The sequence below is a fragment of the Heptranchias perlo genome, chromosome 20 (assembly GCF_035084215.1).
Source record: "Heptranchias perlo isolate sHepPer1 chromosome 20, sHepPer1.hap1, whole genome shotgun sequence".
Lineage (NCBI taxonomy): Eukaryota > Metazoa > Chordata > Chondrichthyes > Hexanchiformes > Hexanchidae > Heptranchias > Heptranchias perlo.
Window position 1 is genome coordinate 49,407,257 of NC_090344.1, and position 26,711 is coordinate 49,433,967.

General features: G+C 45.6%; 1 protein-coding gene across 5 annotated transcripts in view; it reads right to left on the reverse strand.

The window, feature by feature from the left end:
• Positions 1 to 3,019: 3,019 nt before the first annotated feature.
• The window catches only part of LOC137335841 (transmembrane protein 150A-like), a 36,386-nt gene continuing 12,694 nt past the window's right edge, over positions 3,020 to 26,711 (reverse strand). The window contains exons 6-8 of one of the 5 annotated variants that reach the window (XR_010966520.1): positions 22,630 to 22,807; positions 7,203 to 7,499; positions 3,020 to 4,964 (exon numbers count right to left, since the gene is read on the reverse strand). Coding sequence is in view for 3 of the 5 variants with exons in the window: in XM_068001303.1 (XP_067857404.1) it covers positions 7,261 to 7,499; positions 22,630 to 22,807 (417 nt within the window). In the remaining 2 variants the exon portion in view is untranslated. Of the gene's footprint in view, positions 7,500 to 14,878; positions 15,842 to 22,509; positions 22,808 to 26,711 lie in introns of those variants that run through there. The other 4 variants (XR_010966519.1, XM_068001303.1, XM_068001305.1 and 1 more) reach the window with 4 other exon arrangements.

Genomic DNA, 26,711 nt, shown 5'->3' on the forward strand with positions numbered 1-26,711 from the left:
CTTTCTGTCTCACTCCCTTCTTGAATAGGGGTGTTACGTTTGCGGTTTTCCAATCTGCTGGGACCTTTCCAGAATCTAGTGAATTCTGGAAGATTACAACCAATGCATCCACTATCTCTGTAGCCACTTCCTTTAAGACCCTCGGATGCAAGCCATCAGGTCCAGGGGACTTGTCAGCCTTTAGTCCTATTAGTTTACCGAGTACTTTTTCTCTCGTGATAGTGATTGTTTTTAGTTCCTCCCTCCCCTTTGTCCCTTGATTTTCTACTATTATTGGTATATTATTAGTGTTTTCTAGTGTGAAGACAGACACAAAATATCTGTTCAATTCCTCTGCCATTTCCTTGTTTTTCATTATTATTTCCCCAGTCTCATCCTCTAAGGGACCAATGTTTACTTTAGCTACCCTCTTCCTTTTTATATCCTTGTCGAAGCTTTTACTGTCAGTTTTAATATTTCTTGCTAGTTTACTCTCATAATTTATTTTCTCCCTCTTTATTATTCTTTTAGTCATCCTTTGCTGGTTTTTAAAGTTTTCCCAATCTTTGGGCTTACCAGTAATCTTTGCCATGTTGTAATCTTTGCCATGTTGTATGCTTTTTCTTTTAACCTGATGCCATCCTTGACTTCCTTAGTTAGCCATGGTTGGTTCACCCTTTTTGTGGAGTCTTTCCTCCTCAAAGGAATATTTTTTGTTGCAAGTCATAAAATATCTTTTTAAATGTTTGCCACTGCTTATCCACCATCATACCATCTAATCTGTTTACCCAGTCCTCAATTCCGCCCTCATTGCTTTATAATTGCCCATATTTAAGTTTAATACAGTAGTTTCAGACCCAATATCCTCGCTCTCAAACTGGATGTGAAATTTTATCATATGATCACTGTTTCCCAAGGGATCCTTTACTTTCCCATGGTGAGTCAGAGGTATGGTGTTGCAGAGGGAGGGGTGCACAATTTCTTTTGAAACAATTTGGAAGGATGTTTGCAAAAGGTCCTTTTAGAGATGGTGAAGTATTTCTTGATTGTTTCCTGCAAAATGGTGTTTTTCTTAGCCACTGTGGGTACATAAATAAATCTCAATCTCACTATCTCTCCCTCTTTTCTCTTTTAGTCTCTTCCCTTTCTCTTTTTCGCTTTTGTCCCCCTCCCATCCCTGTCGCTCTGCCTTCGTCTTGCTCTTTGCCTCTCTTTATCGCCTCTTTACCGAGAAATAAACAACCGCTTCAAAGAACTTTTCCTGTCAAAACCTACCTCCCATAAAGCTCAACAGTTCATGCTTTGCCTTGTTTTTAAGAAAATCAAATTAATAGTTAATGTTATAATCCAACATTCCTCAGGATTGTGCTGCACAGATTGTTTGCAGAGACTAACTGACATTGTTTGTACAGAGTCCTAATGAGGCAAGCTCAGCATTACAGGCACAAATGCACTGGGACTTCCAGTCTGCTGCCGTGTTGAGCAGCTGAAACTGGGAAAGCACATGAGTTCAAACCGCAGGCCTCACAGGGAAGCACAAGCCTAAGACGGAAAATGTTGTTATTCATATTTTGAATGGACAAAATATTATTATGCAAGTAAATCTTGTAATTTTTAATGTCCATATTATGCAACAATTCTTGTTTCTAGAACTAAGTTTCTTATCTAACGGAGAATCCAAAATGATTTTCAAAAACTGTTTGGAGCGATTTCATTGGTTTTCTTTATTTTATTGACAATCTGTCCTGACTGCTCGTGGTTGACTGATGGTTTTCATAAATCTTTAGTTTATCATTAGAACTTTACCCACTTTGTCTGTTTTTGATTAGCACATTCCCTACCTGTGGTGATCTACTGCAGTTTTAGGAATGTGAGATTTGAGCTGGCCAGGTGCAAGTGTAACACAGATATTGTAAGCGATGCCAACTGATGGATACAAATTTAACGTTAGATTTATGTACTGATCTCACAGGGCATCGCTCACGGTGAGTCCAGGATTACACTGTTGCATGAAGAAATGATACAAAATTTCAGTGAAGACTCAAACTAGAATAATGATACAGTCCTCAACAAGTTGCTACCTATTTTGCTTATATGAATAATCATTTTTTTCATGTTCTCAGTATAAACAAATAAAAGGGGTCAGTAGATGCAATCATTTAGAATACATTACAAAATATAAAGGTTCTACTTTCAAATTTAACATTGTTTAAAGTTTAATTTCTCACTCGTAACATGGTGTAAAACAATCACTTGAACATATCAATTGTTCTTTTTACCTCATTTGGCAACTTACACAAGAAAATTCTTATTACTTTCACCAGCCCAAAAATTATTATCAGTAATTTTCTATCAGAAGGGGCGGGGCTTATGGTCAGACCAGCATGCTCTGTGAATGGCCAATCTTGCTGTCAATCATAAACATTTCTGGAATTTGGCGGGAGGTGAAGTTTTTGAACTTTCTTCTCCTCGACCCACAGGGAAGCCTGGATCGACTCAAAGTTCAGATTCTGAGATAGGCACAGGCCTCCAACTCATTGTCAAGGCAGAAATTGTGACTGGACGGGTAAATTCAGTCGTTACGTCTTTATTATGTTAAAAAAAACATATTTCCAAACGCAAATCCTCAGCGTATTGGAGAAAGAAACATTTGGGGCAATTTGATTGACTCAGCTTCTCTCTTTTTTTTTATTGATAGATTCTGCTGATGCTTGATCTATTATTCACGTATGTCTTTAGTAACCCCTCTTTGCTGGGGGAGAGTATTGGGACAGGGAAGAATGACAGAGGTAAGGAGTTCCACAGTACTGAGATTCTGGGAAAGAATGGTTTTTAAGAGTAGTCTTGATTGCAACACAATGATAAATGTAGGGAAGAAGAATATTGTGTATTTGCAGTTTAGGAGAGACAAGAGAGGAAAATGCATTGGAATACTGACCGTATTTCCCAAAGGGGTGGTGCTGGCTACACTTTGACTGCAGGTGATGTGGGTGCAAAGAATTCATCTGAAGGGTGGACAACAAAGAAAGGAACTACAACATTTAAAAAAATGTTTATTAAAAAAAAATTAAAGTCCTGATACATGGTTTAAACTTGTGGCTCATTGCAAGGCCCTGACAAAGGACAATTTCTGGAATAATGTTGAACATTCCTTCTGAAAATCCCATCACAAATGCACTTCCTCTTTAAGGACAATGTCAGACAGAAGAAGTAAAAAATATTAGTTAAAAATCTCACAGGAGACAAATATTTCCCTTTTTAAAATAAATTAAATAAAGACATAAAAAGCCAAAGTACATGTCATTCTCAACCTTGTCCTAATGTTGAAGGTTTAATTTTGTTTTGAAAAAGTAGCTGTGATGACTGGGAACACAGAATGCCAGGAAAACTTCAATGGTGTCACTTTGGTTCTACATGTAGTTTCCCGTCTGTTTAACATTCCTTGGACAGATGAAAGTCTCCAGGCAGGCTCTTTAAAGTAAATCCACCAAGTCACAGGTTTAGGTTTGATTTCGAGTGAGCAGATTTACTTTTCACAGCTTTAAAACCCTGACTTCATCCTGCTCCATTACTTCTGTTAAATTCCTGTTACTGCCCAGCAGTTCTGAGTAGAACTTGCAGCTGCTTCATCTCATCCAACTTGATTTTATGTTAACCATTCAACATTTATATTTATTGTAAAATTGCAACAGGCTCCATCGTTACACTACTTGCATTCAATTGCTCGCAACAATCCACTCCCTTCGCTGTACGGAAACTAAACCATACAGACTGGAGATCTCAAATTCGATCCCTGGTCTGTACCGTGCCAGGCGATGTTAGCTGGCCGACCGGAAGAGGGGGAGTTGCCTCAATTGGCCTCTTCTTCTCTAGGTTTGGGAGGTTGGGGGAAAAAGAATCAGTCAGGGTTCCTGCTCCTGACTGCCATCCAGTGACTGCACTTGGATTGTAGATTGAGCTCAGCGGTGCTGCCCCCCACAGCAAAATAACTTGCCGCTCCTCACTGTTGGCTCGCAGGTGAAGAATGGCACTTGGGTGAGCGACCAGAGGAATCACAGCTCAGCAAACGAGTGCCTTCAGAGTCGGGGGGTGGTGGGGGGGGGGGGGAAGGAGGGTAGGGAAGTAACTTTGCTCAAAAAAGGACTCTGTAATTACAAAAAGTCACTTTAAAGCTGGATAACATTTTGCAGATATCGGGGATTCAGGATTCATGAAAAATTAATATTGCAAATGTATATCCATTGCTGGAATACTTTGATGTACAGTATTCCATACGTGAATGCTCAGAGATTAATGACCACACTCATTGTGTCCTTGCTGCAGCAACAAATGCCGCATTACAGAAAGAGGCAATTCCTCAGTGAGGAATAAGACCCACTCCAACAGAGCAAGCATTTAATAAAATCCTTTCATTGGTACTTCGGCAATAATGGAGAGGTGTGGGTGAGTGTGGATTGTCAGGCGAATTATATACTGTCTGACCGAAGGTCTAACCACAATTTGGCAAAGTCAATCCACATAAACACCATCGCTGCTATTCAATCATATTGTGTTTTTCCCTGAGTTTCCAGCTTTTCGTAACAGACGCTGACCTGTTGGTGAATATATTACAAGGTAACCTCAGACAGCCCGTACCCGTACCCTTCAACCAGTTGGCCCGTTGAAAGGGTTTGGGATGTCTGTGAATACTATCTGCTCCGTTGTACAATGGCTACAGTGTGGTCGCCCCAATGTGGCACATCAGCGAGGCAGACCCCATTGTTCCCCACACTAGACACAATCCATGCACAAATCTTTACGCTGCTCTCTACGAAGCAAACTGTGGCACAGCCTCCTTTGGCGACGGGAGAGAACGATTCATCCCAATTTCACACCGAGCAACCAACGACATGCTGTTTTTAAATTCTGTCACATAAAGATCGGGTTGTATTTTTTTTTCTTTGCAATGAGCCCTGTAACACGTCACCGCTGCAGAGCCCTCGTTCCTGTGTGTGTAAAACTGAGAAATATAACAGCCATAATATTTCACTGACATGGATAAAAACTCGATGCAGATTAAACTGACACAAACAGAGCTGGATGGTGGGGGCACAGTTTACACCCTGGCTATGACCGACCTGATCATTTGTATTTTGTTTTTAATGTGCTTCTCAAGGTCAGGCCTGACAGTGCTGGGAGTTGCTTTCCCTCCTGTCCCCACCCCACCCAAACACACACACTTTGGTGATATCTATTACTCCCGAGTTATACTCCAGCTCTGTTTCACCTTGACCTCAGCCTGAACCACTGTCCTATTCCACAGGTTCTAAAGGAGCTTGTGATTAAATTTTTTGATGAGTGTTAAAGATGAGGGCAGTTTTATTTTTCCAATAGAACTATTCCCCAGCAACAGAATGCAACAAATGATTTACTCAGGATCTTTATCAGCCATCGGAGAGACAGAAGCCGGCTGGATTTGAACCGAGAGGTGAAAGGAAGATGCTGTAACACACCATCTCGCCTCCTGTCAGACCCTCACTTTGAGCTGAGTTCACATGATAATGGGCAGTGTCTAATGCACAATGACACCTGGTCCCTATCAGTGGGAGCTGATCTTCATCCCCTCACTTCGGGCTGGATTCAAACCCAGCTCTCAGTGTCTCAGCCACCATCACACCCATCTCCTTGTCAGAGAGGGCATGTTCACCACTTCTTTTAGGCTGGATTCAAACGCTAGAAGCAAAAAGACTGATCAGGTCCCTTAGTGTCTCATCAGAGAAGAGATTTTGGGGTGAAATTTGTCTTGGGCAATCGCACAAAACAGGTGAGAGGGAATCGACAACCCTTTTTACAATCCCGTTACACTGATTTCACGGATCGGGCTGCCGATTCGCTATTGCTGGTTTTGAGCGACTGTCCAGAAGGGGGGTTTTCACCCCCTTTGTCCTTTCTGTCTGGAATCGAAACAAATCCCCAGAAGTGAAAGGGGACGGTAGTCCAACCCACTGCACAAATCAAGGCCCAGCATTTGCTTCCTTAATAAATAGGTTGCCCCTTGTGTAGGAGCGATTGTGCTTACTGACACTTTGGCTTGACTGTGTCTCTGTTGTGAAAAGCACCAATTTTACAGCACGCAGGGCACAGCCTCGTCCCCCAAGGTGAGAGATCAGCAATGGGCACTGCTACTCCACCTGCGTTTGTTAAGAGTGTAGTGTATCCCTATGCTTATTAACGGTGTCTGGAATAGAATGGCTATAGCACAGGAGGAGGCCATTCAGCCCATCGAGCCCGTGCCGGCTCTTTGTAAGAGCAATCCAGTTAGTCCCATTCCCCCCGCTCTTTCCCTGTCGCCCTGCAATTTTTTTCCCTTCAAGTATTTATCCAATTCCTTTTTGAAAGCCACGATTGAATCTGCTTCCACCGCCCTTTCAGGCAGAGCATTCCAGATCATAACTACTCGCGGCGTAACAAAGTCTTTCCTCATATTGAATGTTAGCCACAGGAGTTTGTATGACCTGTGCTATATGGCAGTGATCAGCAACGGCCCTGGACTCGGGCTAGCCTCCCGTCCCATTTCATATCCAACTGTCCAGTTTCAAGAGGGAGGTAATTTCCAGAATCAAAAGCCTGACAGGAAAAGGCCGGTTTCTGGTTGCTTTGTTTTTTTTAAAAAAAACTAACTTGGCTTATTAGTGAACAGAACCCCTCTCATATATTTGCAGAGGCAAGCAGAGTGCTTTCACCCGTGCTCCTGGGTTGGAGGGATAAAAACATGTCACTTCACCTACTAACAGACTACAGAAGCTAAAATCTCCTGAGTGAATTTCAAAACCGTATCCCCTAAACCCACGTAATTTAAATTTAACCCACTCTTAAGTATCACTTGACAAAAATAAGTGAATAAGGATATAAAATGCACGGTTCAAAGTGCAGTGCATCCAGAGACTTGAGGTGCAAGCTATCTTCTTGCTCCAGTCCCAGTGACACGCACTATGCATAAATCCAAGGCTGCTGTTCTTGCAAAATGCTCGTGACCCGTTCAGTTTATATTGATGGATAATCAGCTCTCTGAAATGGGGCGTCGCACTGATTTAAAAAAGGACCGTGCCACTTTTGCGCACTATTTTTTTTGTGTGTATTAAATTAATCGCACCAAGATTTACCACAAAAGAAAACAGATACATCATTTATATAAAAAAAAGACGGAGCGTGCCACAGGCACACCGACCAAGAAGAAGTCAAACCTCCTGTGTAATTCTGGGCCTCAACGACACAACAGTCCTCCTTCCACAGCAGCTGCAGCTAAATCATGGCGATGCTCTCAGGGTTACTGTTCAGATGTGCAGACGTGCTGCTTCCCGGGGATTTGGAGGCCTTGCTGCTTCCTCTCCTCAGAATGGCCAGCACTGTCTCGTTGGTGATCGAGCCGAACTCGAAGGAGAATGTCCCGTAGAAGATCAGGATGTCGACTGTAAAGATCCACTCACAAATGGCAGCAGCATGTTGGAACAGAGAGCTCTCGTGAATAAAGAATATGCCACCTGTTTGCAGCTTTTAAGGAAATTGATTGGAAGAAAATGACTTTACACACAATGAAAGAAAGTAAGGAGTCATTATTTTTAGATTCCTGACAAGAAGTTTCCTTCCTGTCCTTCTCACCCCCTCTTGTGAGGCCACTGACTCTTTCTGGGGTACAGTTCCAACAATCCTTCTGTATCTGGCTCTAGTGGCCATCCTTGATGTGTGAGTTTGGACAGTGAAGTATCAGCAGACTATTCCACCATGGAGAGCAGCACATCCACACGGGCACTTTCAAGTGGTGGATCGTGCAGAGAGCATGGAGAGTGTGGACCCTGTCTGATTCTCACCTCCCACAGTGCGGACCCTGTCTGATTCTCACCTGATTCAGTCTGGACCCTGTCTGATTCTCACCTGATTCAGTCTGGACCCTGTCTGATTCTCACCTGATTCAGTCTGGACCCTGTCTGATTCTCACCTGATTCAGTCTGGACCCTGTCTGATTCACACCTGATTCAGTCTGGACCCTGTCTGATTCTCTCCTGATTCAGTCTGGACCCTGTCTGATTCACACCTGATTCAGTCTGGACCCTGTCTGATTCTCTCCTGATTCAGTCTGGACCCTGTCTGATTCTCACCTGATTCAGTCTGGACCCTGTCTGATTCTCACCTGATTCAGTCTGGACCCTGTCTGATTCTCACCTGATTCAGTCTGGACCCTGTCTGATTCACACCTGATTCAGTCTGGACCCTGTCTGATTCTCTCCTGATTCAGTCTGGACCCTGTCTGATTCACACCTGATTCAGTCTGGACCCTGTCTGATTCTCTCCTGATTCAGTCTGGACCCTGTCTGATTCTCACCTGATTCAGTCTGGACCCTGTCTGATTCACACCTGATTCAGTCTGAACCCTGTCTGATTCTCACCTCCTTCAGTGTGGACCCTGTCTGATTCACACCTCCTTCAGTGAGGACCCTGTCTGATTCACACCTGATTCAGTCTGGACCCTGTCTGATTCTCACCTCATTCAGTCTGGACCCTGTCTGATTCACACCTCCTTCAGTGAGGACCCTGTCTGATTCTCACCTGATTCAGTCTGGACCCTGTCTGATTCACACCTCCTTCAGTGAGGACCCTGTCTGATTCACACCTGATTCAGTCTGGACCCTGTCTGATTCACACCTGATTCAGTCTGGACCCTGTCTGATTCTCACCTGATTCAGTGAGGACCCTGTCTGATTCACACCTGATTCAGTCTGAACCATGTCTGATTCACACCTGATTCAGTCTGGACCCCGTCTGATTCTCACCTCCTTCAGTGAGGACCCTGTCTGATTCACACCTGATTCAGTCTGGACCCTGTCTGATTCTCACCTGATTCAGTCTGAACCCTGTCGGATTCTCACCTGATTCAGTCTGAACCCTGTCTGATTCTCACCTGATTCAGTCTGGACCCTGTCTGATTCTCACCTGATTCAGTCTGAACCCTGTCTGATTCTGACCTGATTCAGTCTGAACCCTGTCTGATTCTCACCTGATTCAGTCTGAACCCTGTCTGATTCACACCTGATTCAGTCTGGACCCAGTCTGATTCAGTCTGGACCCTGTCTGATTCTCACCTGATTCAGTCTGGACCCTGTCTGATTCAGTCTGGACCCTGTCTGATTCAGTCTGGACCCTGTCTGATTCAGTCTGGACCCTGTCTGATTCAGTCTGGACCCTGTCTGATTCAGTCTGGACCCTGTCTGATTCTCACCTGATTCAGTCTGGACCCTGTCTGATTCTCACCTGATTCAGTCTGGACCCTGTCTGATTCAGTCTGGACCGTGTCTGATTCAGTCTGGACCCTGTCTGATTCAGTCTGGACCCTGTCTGATTCAGTCTGGACCCTGTCTGATTCAGTCTGGACCCTGTCTGATTCAGTCTGGACCCTGTCTGATTCAGTCTGGACCCTGTCTGATTCTCACCTGATTCAGTCTGGACCCTGTCTGATTCTCACCTCCTTCAGTGTGGACCCTGTCTGATTCACACCTGATTCAGTCTGGACCCTGTCTGATTCTCACCTCCTTCAGTCTGGACCCTGTCTGATTCTCACCTGATTCAGTCTGAACCCTGTCTGATTCTCACCTGATTCAGTCTGGACCCTGTCTGATTCTCACCTGACTCAGTCTGGACCCTGTCTGATTCTCACCTCCTTCAGTGAGGACCCTGTCTGATTCTCACCTGATTCAGTCTGGACCCTGTCTGATTCTCACCTGATTCAGTCTGAACCCTGTCTGATTCACACCTGATTCAGTCTGGACCCTGTCTGATTCAGTGAGGACCCTGTCTGATTCTCACCTCCCACAGTCTGGACCCTGTCTGATTCTCACCTGATTCAGTCTGGACCCTGTCTGATTCTCACCTGATTCAGTCTGGACCCTGTCTGATTCTCACCTGATTCAGTCTGAACCCTGTCTGATTCAGTCTGGACCCTGTCTGATTCAGTCTGGACCCTGTCTGATTCAGTCTGGACCCTGTCTGATTCAGTCTGGACCCTGTCTGATTCAGTGTGGACCCTGTCTGATTCAGTGTGGACCCTGTCTGATTCAGTGTGGACCCTGTCTGATTCAGTGTGGACCCTGTCTGATTCAGTGTGGACCCTGTCTGATTCAGTGTGGACCCTGTCTGATTCAGTGTGGACCCTGTCTGATTCAGTGTGGACCCTGTCTGATTCAGTGTGGACCCTGTCTGATTCAGTCTGGACCCTGTCTGATTCAGTCTGGACCCTGTCTGATTCAGTGTGGACCCTGTCTGATTCAGTGTGGACCCTGTCTGATTCAGTGTGGACCCTGTCTGATTCAGTGAGGACCCTGTCTGATTCTCACCTCCCACAGTCTGGACCCTGTCTGATTCTCACCTGATTCAGTCTGGACCCTGTCTGATTCTCACCTGATTCAGTCTGGACCCTGTCTGATTCTCACCTGATTCAGTCTGGACCCTGTCTGATTCTCACCTGATTCAGTCTGAACCCTGTCTGATTCAGTCTGGACCCTGTCTGATTCAGTCTGGACCCTGTCTGATTCAGTCTGGACCCTGTCTGATTCAGTCTGGACCCTGTCTGATTCAGTGTGGACCCTGTCTGATTCAGTGTGGACCCTGTCTGATTCAGTGTGGACCCTGTCTGATTCAGTGTGGACCCTGTCTGATTCAGTGTGGACCCTGTCTGATTCAGTGTGGACCCTGTCTGATTCAGTGTGGACCCTGTCTGATTCAGTGTGGACCCTGTCTGATTCAGTGTGGACCCTGTCTGATTCAGTCTGGATCCTGTCTGATTCAGTGTGGACCCTGTCTGATTCAGTGTGGACCCTGTCTGATTCAGTGTGGACCCTGTCTGATTCAGTGAGGACCCTGTCTGATTCTCACCTCCTTCAGTGAGGACCCTGTCTGATTCTCACCTGATTCAGTCTGGACCCTGTCTGATTCTCACCTGATTCAGTCTGAACCCTGTCTGATTCACACCTGATTCAGTCTGGACCCTGTCTGATTCAGTCTGGACCCTGTCTGATTCAGTGAGGACCCTGTCTGATTCAGTGAGGACCCTGTCTGATTCAGTGAGGACCCTGTCTGATTCAGTGAGGACCCTGTCTGATTCAGTGAGGACCCTGTCTGATTCTCACCTGATTCAGTGAGGACCCTGTCTGATTCTCACCTGATTCAGTCTGGACCCTGTCTGATTCTCACCTGATTCAGTCTGGACCCTGTCTGATTCTCACCTGATTCAGTCTGGACCCTGTCTGATTCTCACCTCCTTCAGTGAGGACCCTGTCTGATTCTCACCTCCTTCAGTGAGGACCCTGTCTGATTCTCCTGATTCAGTCTGGACCCTGTCTGATTCTCACCTCCCACAGTGTGGACCCTGTCTGATTCTCACCTGATTCAGTCTGGACCCTGTCTGATTCACACCTGATTCAGTGAGGACCCTGTCTGATTCTCACCTGATTCAGTCTGGACCCTGTCTGATTCTCACCTGATTCAGTGAGGACCCTGTCTGATTCACACCTGATTCAGTCTGGACCCTGTCTGATTCTCACCTCCTTCAGTGTGGACCCTGTCTGATTCTCACCTGATTCAGTCTGGACCCTGTCTGATTCTCACCTCCTTCAGTGAGGACCCTGTCTGATTCACACCTGATTCAGTCTGAACCCTGTCTGATTCACACCTGATTCAGTCTGGACCCTGTCTGATTCACACCTGATTCAGTCTGGACCCTGTCTGATTCTCACCTGATTCAGTCTGGACCCTGTCTGATTCTCACCTGATTCAGTCTGGACCCTGTCTGATTCTCACCTCCTTCAGTGAGGACCCTGTCTGATTCACACCTGATTCAGTCTGAACCCTGTCTGATTCACACCTGATTCAGTCTGGACCCTGTCTGATTCACACCTGATTCAGTCTGGACCCTGTCTGATTCTCACCTGATTCAGTCTGGACCCTGTCTGATTCTCACCTGATTCAGTCTGGACCCTGTCTGATTCACACCTGATTCAGTCTGGACCCTGTCTGATTCACACCTGATTCAGTCTGGACCCTGTCTGATTCACACCTGATTCAGTCTGGACCCTGTCTGATTCACACCTGATTCAGTGCGGACCCTGTCTGATTCTCACCTGATTCAGTCTGGACCCTGTCTGATTCACACCTGATTCAGTGTGGACCCTGTCTGATTCTCACCTGATTCAGTCTGGACCCTGTCTGATTCTCACCTGATTCAGTCTGGACCCTGTCTGATTCTCACCTGATTCAGTGAGGACCCTGTCTGATTCTCACCTGATTCAGTGAGGACCCTGTCTAATTCTCACCTCCTTCACCCTGTCTTGCCTGAAGATCACTTCACTCAGCAGAGACGAGTTTGACACCTTCTCGGTTGGAATGCCCCTGTACCAGAAAGGTGATGCACATATCAACAGAGCTGAGAGACTGCTCATGTTCAAACGGCCCTTTTCTTGACCCCCTGTCGTGGGGCAAGGTGCTTCCTGACCTTTAGTGCAGAATTACTGAAGAAGTTATCGGAATAAGTCTGGGGCCGCACCTCAACTCTCCACGCGACAGCAAAGATTGAGAGGGATTTGGCCCGAGTGCATGTCCTGTCAGCCCAAGCTGCAGCTTGCTGGTACTCCAGGGTACACAGTTTTAATCTTTGAAGAATAATTCTACAAACATACAAAAACATCACACAGCTGGTCCATCCAGCCTGTCCCAAGCCGCTGTATCAGGCCAAAGACCCCTTCTCGCTATGTCGTCTCTTGGGAGAGGTGAAAAACCAGATCAAAAACCCAAAGCCAGTTGCATTAAGTCTACAGTGCAGAAACAGGCCATTCGGCCCACCTGGTCTGTGCTGGTGTTTATGCTCCACACGAGCCTCCTCCCTCCCCTCTTCACCTTACCCGATCACCATATCCTTCTATTCCTTTCTCCCTCACGTGTTTATCCAGCGTCCCCTTAAATGCATTTGTGCTATTTGCCTCAACTACTCCTTGTGGTAGCGAGTTCCACATTCTTGTCACTATTTGGGTAAAGATTAAGGAAAAAGATCTGGAAAATTCCTTTCCAATCCCTCAAAGCTTGTGCAGGAGAACACATTGACCATGACTTATATTATTTGGTGCCTACCTCTTGTATGATTCAATCTCTGCTCCAGCCAGGAATCGGACCAGCTCTCTCTTAAAGGTATACAGTGAATCATCACTCAACACACAAACCGGCAACGTGGAAGCTCAGCCCAACATCCAACCTATTTCTTCTCTTGCCCAATTTATATACAGGACCCTGGGGTCCTCCCCATACTATCTAATTGAAATTATTTTTCTGCGTGCACACAATCTAGTCCTTTTATTACTTTTCAGACCTCAATCAAATCGCCCGACTCTGCGCTGCTCAAAAGAAATTAACCTTAGCTGGTAGTGCAAAACGGCAGTATGGCATCAGCTGCCTGTTTTTACTCCCCTCCTCACACTCTGTTCCATTTATTCCCACGACAGGTGGCCGATGTGATACTGCCAGAGTGTTGTATTAACCAGCATGAATTTCTACCCCTGTTTGTGGGCAGGGAGTGGTTAGGTGAGATCCCATGATCCCAAACATACTCACCACTACTCCCCCCCGCCCCCCCAGCTAAACCCTTTGGAGATCACCTTGGAGGACGTAATGTCCTTATGCAGATGATCTTGCTCTTCGACGAACTACAGAGCGCATTTGACCATTTTACAGATCACACATTTATCAGAACCTCATCCTTTCTATTTAATGAACAAAAGCATTCTGACCAAAAAATTGCAAAAGGCGGCCAAAGATAAAGTAGTCTGGTGTGCAGGCTAGACTGAAATACAGTGTGAAGGCTGAGGACTCTCATGGTGTCCTTCAACAGCAACAACACTGCAGAGTGATTTCATTTACTAATCAGCAAGAGGAAGCCACCTGCCCCCAAGTTATGCTGTTGTCATAGTAACAAATGGACCTCTTGTGCTTCAATGGACCTGTTTGTGAATAGAAATGAGATTTATTGGCTGGCTCAAACCACATTAATGGCTGTGAACAAGGACTTATGGCTCTGGCTGCATAGCTGCTCCAAACCAGAAAAGACGTTCATCGCGTTAGCAACCTTTGAACTGAAACCCCCGGGCCAATCCTTAAACCCCTCCTCCTCCCTGAATCCTCATGGTGCCAACTGAAGACTCGTTGCAATGTCTCCAACTCAAACCTATTCTTTACAAGGACCTCAGAACTGTCGCACTCCTCATCTCCCTCAGCTTCTTTATCCCTGACAATCTTTTAAAATTTCATGCTTGGTGTCACCGGGTAACAACTTCCTGATTTACCTCTGTTTCTCCCCCTATCCCTTTCTAACCTTGCTGCCGTCCTGTGATGTGGGCCCCTTCACCCGGGTTTCTGAACAATACATAAAAAAAACACTTAAAGCCTAGAAATGACCGGCAGTGACGTTATTGGAAGAACAGTCAATGTGCCCAGATCAAATTTTTCTCTCCGTGATTTTGACAGAACAACTTGCATTTATATAGCACCTTTAACACAGTAAAACGTCCCGAGGCCCTTCACAGGAGCGTTATTGGACAAAATTTGACACCAAGCCACATGAGGAGATATTAGGACAGGTGACCAAAAGTTTGGTCAAAGAGGTAGGAATTTTTAAATATGGAGAGAGGCGATTGATAAACATGGAGTAATATAGCTCAGCCGTCCCCAGTACTAAAAAAAAGTCAAGGAATTACTTAAACCAAGCTCACTCTGATGAAGCATTTACCACCTGTATTGCTGATACTCATGATTTGGTTTCCGGTTCCTTCATAGGCGGAGGTTTTAATACTTGCAATTCACACGGGAAATGTAAATGTGGAAAGCTCCATTCAAATTCCCCACATGAATCTTGAGCATTAAATGCGATCAATTGTTCCAAATTCATATGGTTCCAAGTTCTGCCCTTCCGAACTTGGGTTCTGTGCATGAACTGGATTTTGAGCTGGATAACATGAGGATGAAGTTACCGATGGGAATAAAGCTGTCACTTGGGGTGGTAGCAGTTTGAGGGGAAGAATTAGGAGCACTGCATAAGAAGCCTCTGATATTACTAAATACACATTTCAGTGTTGTGTGTTTTCCCCTCTTGTATATTGTTACCAATACGTTAAATAAGTGCAGTGACACAGTAATATCGATCCATGGCCTCTATCCTAGCCGAGGATGAGGAAACAAACAAGCCGGGACTTCCCCAGGGACTCCACAGTCAGGAGAGAATGAGGAAACAGTGTTTGTGTCAAAGGGATTACTGTCCAATCCATACCCAGCTTTCTGATCTCCCTCTCTGACGGTGTTAATACTTTCACCTGATCAGTTAGAGTGGGAGAGATCAATATCTTCATCACACTTTATTCCTAATTACAAAATATTTTAATTTTCAGCATTAAAACAGTTCCTTCCCGCTCTTCTCCCCCCAACCCGGCACCTCCCCCTCCCAACAGTATTTTAAAATGTGACTGAAATAAGGGTTTTTAAACACCAGGTCGTGTAGCTTTAAATAACCTGCAAACACAAAGAGATTCTGAAGTCACTCAGCCCTTCTGCGTTTCCTTATAAGGCGAGGGTTCTCCTGCGGCACCCAGCCCCTGCAGCTGCAGTCACTTCCTTGTGCAAAGATCTGCATTAATCGTTTTCTCTGCAGATGCCAAATCTTCTCCTCTATAAATAAATGGACTTGCAGCATTTCTGTCTGTTGGAAACGCTGGGCAGCTTCTCTGAACTGTTAGATAGGAGTTATCTTTTTCTCCCGTAAAAGAATTCTGTCCTGTGGTGTGGAGGATGTTTCAGGATGCTGGCGAGAGCAAGGAGGGAATGGTTATAGTAAAGGTGCACAGCAAGCAATTGGAGCAACACTGGCCAAGGTGGCTGCAGACTGAACCTAGCACCATCTTCTAAATAGCACTCTTCTTAAAAAGTGTTTAAAAGATGTGAAATTGTATTTCCCCCCCCACCGTCCTGTTGAGAAATGTAGGTGAAAAGGTTGATGCCTCGGGTTGCCAACTCTGGTTGGATGTATTCCAGGAGGTTTACTCACATGACCTCCTGCCCCCCCCCCCCGACCGTCCTGCCCCATGCTGCCCCCCATTGGTCGCCCGACAAGTCCATCCTCCTTCCCATGCCAATTGGAGTGCGAACAGACGCTGCCCTGCCCAATTGGATGATTCTTGACTGTCAGTCAAATAACGTTAATCCCCACCCCCCATCCCTAATATTTTTACAACTAATAAACAAAAGTGTTGAAAGAAAATGAAAAATAACGCAACTCATTTTTTTATACCCCAATGATTTTTTTTAATCCCAGGTTGCTCACAGTAGTGTCTGGGAGATTAATCTTTAATTCCTGGAAACGCCAGCACAATCCTGGAGGGTTGGCAACCATAAAAGATCCCATGGCATTGTTCGAAGAAGAGCAGGGGAGTTCACCCAGTTTCCTGGCCAATATTTAACCCTCAACCAACACCACCAAAAACAGATTATTTGGTCGTTATCACATTGCAGATGGTGGGACCTTGCTGTGGGCAAACTGGCTGCTGCATTTCCTACATTCCAACAGTGACTACTCTTCCAAAGTACTTCATTGGTTGTCAAACAGCTAAAGTGACAGAACTTCTGAATTATTTTGAGTTACCAGCTGTAACTATACTAACATTGAATATGCAAAAATACTGTTTCTTAGAAAGAGGGGGGCGAGCATGGGACATGAAGGGGGCTCAGCAAAAATAGTTTGGGCACATCTGGGTCAGCAAAATTTATAGCTTACAAGCTAGAAATTCCTCTTGACAATGGAGCTTCAAAATGAGAGCCAGAGTTGCAGCTACAATTTTGTTGCACAACATAATGGCCACTCAGGCAAGGAGCAGTACATCACAGTAGTATCGTTATAGGTACAGACCAGAAGGAGGCCTTTCGGCCCATCGTGCCTGTGCCGGCTCTTTGAAAGAGCTATCCAATTTGTCCCATTCCCCTGCTCTTTCCCCATAGCCCTGTAATTTTTTTCCAATTCCCTTTTGAAAGTTACTATTGAATCTGCTTCCACCGCCCTTTCAGGCAGTGCATTCCAGATCGTTTGAACAGAAACCATTGCTCAGCTTCATGTTTTATTTGCCAATTCTCTCCTCATCTCTCTTAAAGGCGCTGACTCTTGCTGGGTGCCAAAGTGACCATTATTCATGAGCCAGGACAGTGAGCGTTGGCGGACAATTCAACTGTGGAGGGAACATCGCAGAGAAGCTGTATCCTGTCCTCACCTGAGGTGCACACATGCACTTTCCAACAGGAGTCACTGGATAGCAACCATCATGGGGAACACTGACTGATCCCACTCCCAAGCTCAGGACACTGAGGCCAATCGTAGCACCCCTAATGCTGCCCTGCCCGAGATCGTACGTGGGACAGTCCCAGTCTGTACTGCTCAGTCTTTTAGAGACAACACAACCAGGGGAGAATATATCAGCCAAAGGGGAATAGCATGCACCTTTGTGGGGAGGCTTGCAACCTGCATCCTTTGAGTGCAGCCAGAGAACGAGGTGTTAATGATAGTTTGGACCGTCATGGAGCTCTGCAAGAGGCTGGCTTCCAATTAACTCCCATCCAGAATGAGTTCATGTTTAATGCAGTGAAATTCGCGCCAGACAAGTGCCAGGCAATGACCATCTCCAACATGCGAGGTTCTAACTACCTCCCCTTGACATTCAACTGTAAGGAATCTTACAACACCAGGTTATAGTCCAACAAATTTATTTTAAAATCACAAGCTTTCGGAGATTATCCCCTTCGTCAGATGAATGAGTGAAAAGGTTCTCAAATCGCATATCTTATACTATGCTGGGACAGCATCACACCCATCAAAAGGTGTCGTTGTTATTCAAACAGGCCAGTCACGGAGAACAGCATGTCCCAGTACACTGGATATACATTGTGTCAATTACACAGACAGGCAGAAAGAAACCCAAAATGGCAGAGAGAGAGAGAGAGAGAGAGAATATTAAAAAACATAATTTTTTCCCCCCTTTTTGCTGGTGGGGTAACGTGTAGCGTGACATGAACCCAAGATCCCGGTTGAGGCCGTCCTCATGGGTGCGGAACTTGGCTATCAACTTCTGCTCGACGATTTTGCGTTGTCGTGTGTCTCGAAGGCCGCCTTGGAGAGCGCTTACCCGAAGATCGGTGGCTGAATGTCCTTGACTGCTAAAGTGTTCCCAGACAGGAGGGTTCCCTCCCAGATATCAGATTAACTATTGCCTAGGTTATGTGCTGGAGTGTGACCTGAACCCACAACCTTCTGACTCAGTGGCGAGTATGCTGACACCGAATACATATTTTTGTAACCTGCTCATGTGTTGAACTCAGAACGTTAAGCTTTGGAAATACAGCATTTTCTAAGCCACTCTGCACTGTGGGAGCAAATTAACTCCATCGAGAAGGAAGGCTCCAGGTTGTAGAAGGACTGCAGGACTGGATTAGACATTCAGCCACCGATCTTCGGGTAAGCGTTCTCCAAGGCGGCCTTCGAGACACACGACAACGCAAAATCGTCGAGCAGAAGTTGATAGCCAAGTTCCGCACCCATGAGGACGGCCTCAACCGGGATCTTGGGTTCATGTCACGCTACACGTAACCCCACCAGCAAAAAGGGGGGAAAAAAATTATGTTTTTTAATATTCTCTCTCTCTCTCTGCCATTTTGGGTTTCTTTCTGCCTGTCTGTGTAATTGACACAATGTATATCCAGTGTACTGGGACGTGCTGTTCTCCGTGACTCGCCTGTTTGAATAACAACGACACCTTTTGATTGGTGTGATGCTGTCCCAGCATAGTATAAGATATGCGATTTGAGAACCTTTTCACTGACGAAGGGGATAATCTCCGAAAGCTTGTGATTTTAAAATAAATTTGTTGGACTATAACCTGGTGTTGTAAGATTCCTTACATTTGTCCACCCCAGTCCATCACCGGCATCTCCACATCTTGACATTCAACGGCATTACCATCGCCGAATCCTCCACCATCAACATCCTGGGGGTCACCATTGACCAGAAACTTAACTGGACCAGCCATATAAATACTGTGGCTACAAGAGCAGGTCAGAGGCTGGGTATTCTGCAGCAAGTGACTCACCTCCTGACTCCCCAAAGCCTTTCCACCATCTACAAGGCACAAGTCAGGAGTGTGATGGAATACTCTCCACTTGCCTGGATGAGTGCAGCTCCAACAACACTCAAGAAGCTTGACACCATCCAGGACAAAGCAGCCCGCTTGATTGGCACCCCATCCACCACCCTAAACATGCACTCCCTTCACCACCGGCGCACTGTGGCTGCAGTGTGTACCATCCACGGGATGCACTGCAGCAACTCGCCAAGGCTTCTTCGACAGCACCTCCCAAACCCGCGACCTCTACCACCTAGAAGGACAAGAGCAGCAGGCACATGGGAACACCACCACCTGCACATTCCCCTCCAAGTCACACACCATCCAGACTTGGAAATATATCGCCGTTCCTTCATCGTCGCTGGGTCAAAATCCTGGAACTCCCTTCCTAACAAAACTGTGGGAGAACCTTCACCACACGGACTGCAGCGGTTCAAGAAGGCAGCTCACCACCACCTTCTCAAGGGCAATTAGGGATGGGCAATAAATGCCGGCCTTGCCAGTGATGCCCACATCCCATGAACGATTAAAAAAAAACAAGAGGGTAAAAGGGATCAATAAAAGGCAAAAAGTTAAACTGGCCACAACCATACTTCAGAGGGACCCTCATTACATCACAACATTTGGGAGCTGGCCAGAAGAAAATATTGCAACAAGGAATGCCTTAGGACCAGGAGCTTTCCTCTAATTGCAGAAGCTTAAATTCCAGGATTGGAATCAAGCCCAGAATTCCCCATGTGATTCGTGAAATTCAAGGAATTGCTTTAGTTTAGCACGAGTCGCACTGAGAGCACCATTCACTGTGATTCCATTCTGGGAGTCAATAGTACGTTGTGTTCCGACAACATCACAGTCCATGAGAGAGCACTCATTCACCTAAACACTAATCGCTGACTGGGTAAAAGCACCATCCACTTATAGCACAAAGCCAATAGAGACCAGAAATTCCCAGGTTCGATTCGTGATAATGCAGAAGAATTGATTGATATATGGGGGGAGGGGTGGTGCAGGGGCTATTACAACTGGCCTAAACAATCAATCAGCCAGGGATTCCCGTTATTCCATGATCCCTGCTAAGAAAGTGTGCGCGTGCGCACATCCGCAGGAGTGGGCTTGGCTGCAGCACCCCTCACAATTGGGCAGCCTACTGTCACTCACTGTCTGGGCTCACACGTAACGAATGATCACTTGACTGAGGTATGGGAAGGCTTCTGCTCGTCATGAAACCATACCTCAGCAAGAGTCTCCAGAAAAGGAGGGCAATATTCTTACATTTTGAAGTTATTTTCGCTATGCGTTAGTTTCCTCCAGCCTGCCCCATGCAGGATTCCCCAGGAGAGACGGTGGGTCAGCAATCACTGCCAGGACCCCCAGCTAACACTGATCTCCAGCTGCCCAATAAATGATACGCAAGCGTCATCCGGAGTGGGTTGTGTGGGGTTTCCCTCTCCCTGCTTTCCTGTCTCTGCTTGGAGAAACCCCACAATTGCACACAGGTAACAGGGAACTCACCTCATGGCAAACTGTGGGCCAAATGAGTCCAAATCCCAACAGTGCCAACTTGGAAACATACAGATGGATTTTGATGAAAATGCAACATATAGTAGAATTGGAACTTAAAACAAAGCTCCCTTTTAGGACTCATTCTCCTGTCTCTATAACCCTACAAGGAGTGATGGCTTTTGTGCTTCAGGTTGTCGAATTAATAGAGTGGGCAGTGACCTGGACTCAAAGCCCTTGCTCATATTGCAGATGAACAACAAGTTGCATCTACACAGCGCCTTTAATGTAGTAAAACATCCCAAGGAGCGATTGTCAAACAAAATTTGACACTGAGCCACATAAGGAGATACCAGGACAGGTGACCAAAAGCTTGGTCAAAGAGGTAGGTTTTAAGGAGTGTCTTAAAGGAGGAGAGAAAGTTAGAGAGATGGAGAGGTTTAGGGAGGGAATTTCAGAGCTTTGGGCCTCGGCAGCTGAAAGCATGGTGGAGCGATTCAAATCGGGGATTTGCAAGAGGCCAGAGTTGGAGGAGCGCAGAGATCTTGGAGGTTTGTAAGGCTGGAGGAGGTTGCAGGGATAGGGAGGGGCGAGGCCATGGAGGGATCTGAAAACAATTTGAACATTTTAAAATCGAGGTGTTCTCGGACCGGGTGCCAATGTCGGTCAGCGAGCACAAGGGTGATGGGTGAACGGGATTTGGTGCGAGTTAGGATACGGGCACCAGAGTTTTGGATGAGCTCAAGTTTACGGAGAGTGGAAGATGGGAGGCCGGCCAGGAGAGCATTGGAATAGCCCAGTCTAGAGGTACCAAAGGCATGGATGAAGGTTTCAGCAGCAGATGAGCTGAGGCAGGGGCTGAGACGGGCGATGTTACGGAGGTGGAAGTAGGCGGTCTTGGTGATGGAGTGGATATGTGATCGGAAGCTCATCTCAGGGTCAAATAGGACGCCAAGGTTGCGAACAGTCTGATGAAGAAGAACGTGGATCTATATAGCGCCTTTCATGACCTCAGGATGTCCCAAAGCACTTTACAGCCAATGAAGTACTTTTGAAGTGTAGTCACCGTTGTAATGTAGAAAACACAACAGCTAATTTGTGCACAGCAAGATCCCACAAACAGCAACGTGATAAATGACCAGATAATCTGTTTCAGTGATGTTGGTTGAGGACACCGGGGAGATGGTCCAAAAATGCCATGTCTGGGTGGAACAGCGGGCTACTGTGCCTATTCAAGGTTTGATTGTGGGAAAGAGAGGAAATATAAAATGTAGAGGGAAGCTCTCAATTTCCCCCCAAATTGTCACCTCTCCTCATGTTGCTGACTCACACTGGCCTACACTTATACGGAGGCCGACGGCCCTCCAGTATCTCACCCATGTCTTCACGTGTGAACCTAGATAGTGTGTGTTGGCAGGGTATTTGACCATGGAGCCATTACAGCCGAGCTTGATCCCATCCATGTACGTGCACTTTCCAGCAGGACACATTGGACAGTAATCAGGAGCTGAATTTTTCCTTTTCCTGACTCAGAAATGTTGAAGATAATTGAAGTGCTCCAACCACTGTCCCAGCTGATACTAGCACAAAGAGTCAAACTGGAAAGTCCTGGTCTTTTTTTGTCCAGTTACACATCTGCAGGGATGGCCCTCATTGTTCCACCCCTCTGCACAGTACCCCAGTCATTAAAATGCCACGTTTCCAGTATTACATCTAAACTCATTCAATTGTTGTGTTCCCAAACAGCCAACATATACTTCATGTGACATTCTTGTTACTGAAGAGGGGACATCCTAAACAACGTACTCACCAGCAGCATTGACTGCAGCACCTCACTCAAAAATTAGTCCCCAGATGCCACATTCCTGGTTTCCCAGATAAAACTGCGCCTCTGGTGCATGTTTGGGCAGAGCACTGGATGGAAGGATACTGAGAACAAGAGAGATTAAGGCCAGTATGGTAAGGATGACCCTGATGTGACCTATCCAGTGATCCAGAAGCGATATTGCGACTTTGTACGTCAGGATACACTGTAGGCAGACGAAGACCATGCCTGCAGGAAAGGCCACTCCAGCGCCGATGTAATGCAGGCTTTTAGCATGATCAACCTGGAGAAACAGGAACAGATCTTAGTGCAAGGCCGTTGGGAGCCAAACACACTGGTTTTATAACAGAGTTGCAAATATGGCCTTATCCATTAAAGAGTGAATTTGTAGGGCATTTGTAGAACATAAGCATGAGTTTTTGAGTCCCAGAACATACAAGAATTATATTATATTATGCATTGTATTACGTATTTGAAGAATGGCCACTTGGGGCAGCTATCAGAGGACACCCAGTGCCTGTGGAACCCATATCTCAGCAAGGAGTCAGCACCTTCAGAAGGATTGAAAATTAGGGAAAGAAAATAATAAGACTCCCTTCCCCTCCTCTGCTGCAGGTCCCGACTGTGGCTCAGGTAGTTTCCACAGGCACTGATGCCCTCTAGTACCTCACTCAAACAGCCATTATTCATATGCAAGCCAAGATAGCAACAATTAGCAGGAGACATCACAGCTGACCCCGACCTTCTCCCCTCCCAAAATCCACATCTGCACACTTTTTCGCAGGTGTTACTGGATAGCAATCAGGTGCAGGAACCTCAGCTGATTTGTCCCCTCCCTAATTCAGGGATGCTGAGATCAATTGAAGCAACATCCCAGCTGAAATCAACTAACAGCCTAACTCGGGATCACACCTGGGACTTTCCTCGTCTGTATGGTTCAGAACCAAATTGGCCTCAACTAGGAGGACAACTGTATTCCCGTTGTCTACTTTCTTCTGTACACAGCTGTTCTACTGCACACTACACACCTCGTCTGAGAAATGATAAATGTCACACTGGTGCAGTGGGGGGGGCGGGGGGGGGCTGTTCTTAGGATTTGGTTTGAGGCACATTGTTGGTATAAGGTGAAGGGAGCTTTACTCTGTATCTAACCCGTGCTGTACCTGCCCTGGGATTGTTTGTGAGGACAGTGTAGAGAGAGAGCTGTACTCTGTATCTAACTCATGTTGTACCTAACTTGGGCGTATTTGATGGGAGAGTGTTGAGGGAGCTGTATCTAACCTTGGAGTGTTTGGTGCTGTCACTGGGTACCTGAAATGGAAAGTGCACCATTCCTTTGCACGAACAGATTTTGATGGGCTCAAAAAAAAAACTCAACAGTGCTTTGCTGACAAGCGTGTCCAGTAAAAACCACAACAGCTAATTGCAAGGATGTCTTTCCTCTAATTATATAGAAGGCAGATGTGCAGTTTATGTAACTGCGAAGCCAGGAAAGGAATTTAATTGAATAATATTTGGGAAGTGCAGGGTTGTAAACATAGCCACACCTGCTCTCACCCAACCACGTTGGCCATCTGCCAGCCTGCTGGGTTAGTTTGACATATAAAAGTGGTTGGAGCACTTCCATACCAGGCACGGTGTCCATATCCTCCAAGTTTGGGTTTTGGGCCAAGGTTAAAAACATAGATGGAAGGAAGCTTAAGTGTTTGAATTTTCTTTCTCCTCAGTAACAACCCAAAGGTGTCTACATAGAAACTGCAGCACAATTTGTATTCTATATAGCAATACTGGTGTCACACAATCAAAAGCATGTGTTAAACTTCACGCTCACACTCTGAAGCGGACTACTTTAACTGACCTCTGCTGGAAAGTGTACGTGTCAAGTAAGGACAGATCAGGTATGGAACAGATTCTCTTTCCTCTCCTGTCCTGTCAATTCACACTAACTATCTCGGCCCACACATGAAGAATCAGCTGCTAAGATTCTAGACTTGGGCAAGGCCGACTTCAATGGGATGAGACAGAGACTGTCCACAGTAAACTGGGCAAATCTGTTAATGGGTAAAACGACTGATGATCAGGGGCAAATGTTTAAAGAAACATTTAACGAGATACAGAACCCGTTTATACCCCTGAGGGGCAAGAACTCTACTTGCCATAAAAAAACACCATGGACAACTAAAGAGGTAAGGGACAGTATAAGACATAAGGAAAGGGCAAACTAAAAGGCAAAAAATGGCACAGATCCTGGCGAATGGGAAAGATACAAAGATCAACAGATGGTCACAAAACAGATAGTAAGAGCTACAAAAAGAGAGAATGAAAAGAAACTCGCAAGGGATATCAAAACCAATACAAAGAACTTTTATAGTTCTAGTAGAAAAAAAAGAGGGTGGTCAGTAGCAGTGTTGGCCCCTTAAAAACTGAAAGTGAGGATATTGTCATTGACAATGGAGAAATGGCGGACATGTTGAACAATTACTTTGCGTCAGTATTTACAGTAGAAAAAGAGGATAGCATGCCGGAAATCCCAAGAAAACTAATATTGAATCGGGGACAGGGACTCGATAAAATTAACATAAGTAAAGCAACAGTAATGAAGAAAATAATAGCACGAAAGAGTGACAAATCCCCAGGACCAGATGGTTTCCATCCCAGGGTTTTAAAGGAAGTAGGTGAGCACATTGCAGATGCCCTAACTATAATCTTTCAAAGTTCTCTAGATTCAGGAACCGTCCCTCTGGATTGGAAAATTGCACATGTCACTCTGCTTTTTAAGAAAGGAGAGAGAGGGAAACCGGGGAATTATAGACCAGTTAGCCAAACATCTGTTGTGGGGAAATTGCTGGAGTCTATAATTAAAGATAGGGTGACTGAACAACGAGAATTTTCAGTTAATTAGAGAGAGCCAGCATGGATTTGTGAAAGGTAGGTCGTGCCTGACAAACCTGACTGAATTTTTTGAAGAGGTGACTAAAGTAGTGGACAGGGGAATGTCAATGGATGTTATTTATATGGACTGCCAGAAGGCATTTGATAAGGTCCCACATAAGAGACTGTTAGCTAAGATAGAAGCCCATGGAATCGAGGGAAAAGTACGGACTTGGTTAGGAAGTTGGCTGAGCGAAAGGCGACAGAGAGTCGGGATAATGGGTAAGTATTCACATTGGCAGGATGTGACGAGTGGAGTCCCGCAGGGATCTGTCTTGGGGCCTCAATTATTCACAATATTTATTAACGACTTAGATGAAGGCATAGAAAGTCTCATATCTAAGTTTGCCGATGACACAAAGATTGGTGGCATTGTAAGCAGTGGAGATGAAAACATAAAATTGCAAAGCGATATTGATAGGTTAGGTGAATGGGCAAAACTGTGGCAAATGGAATTCAATGTAGACAAATGTGAGGTCATCCACTTTGGATCAAAAAAGGATAGAACAGGGTACTTTCTAAATGGTAAAAAGTTAAAAACAGTGGATGTCCAAAGGGACTTTGGGGTTCAGGTACATGGATCATTGAAGTGTCATGAACAGGTGCAGAAAATAATCAAGAAGGCTAATGGAATGTTGGCCTTTATATCTAGAGGACTGGAGCACAAGGGGGCAGAAGTTATGCTGCAGCTATACAAAACCCTGGTTAGACCACACCTGGAGTACTGTGAGCAGTTCTGGGTACCGCACCTTCGGAAGGACATATTGGCCTTGGAGGGAGTGCAGTGTCGGTTTACTAGAATGATACCCGGACTTCAAGGGTTAAGTTACGAGGAGAGATTACACAAATTGGGGTTGTATTCTCTAGAGTTTAGAAGGTTAAGGGGTGATCTGATCGAAGTTTATAAGATATTCAGGGGAACAGATAGGGTGGATCGAGAGAAACTATTTCCGCTGGTTGGGGATTTTAGGAGTAGGGGGCACAGTCTCAAAATTAGAGCCAGACCTTTCAGGAGTGAGATTAGAAAACATTTCTACACACAAAGGGTGGTGGAAGTTTGGAACTCTCTTCCGCAAACAGCAATTGATACTAGCTCAATTGCTAAATTTAAATCTGAGATAGATAGCTTTTTGGCAACCAAAGGTATTAAGGGATATGGGCCAAAGGCAGATATATGGAGTTAGATCACAGATCAGCCATGATCTTATCAGATGGCGGAGCAGGCACGAGGGGCTGAATGGCCTACTCCTGTTCCT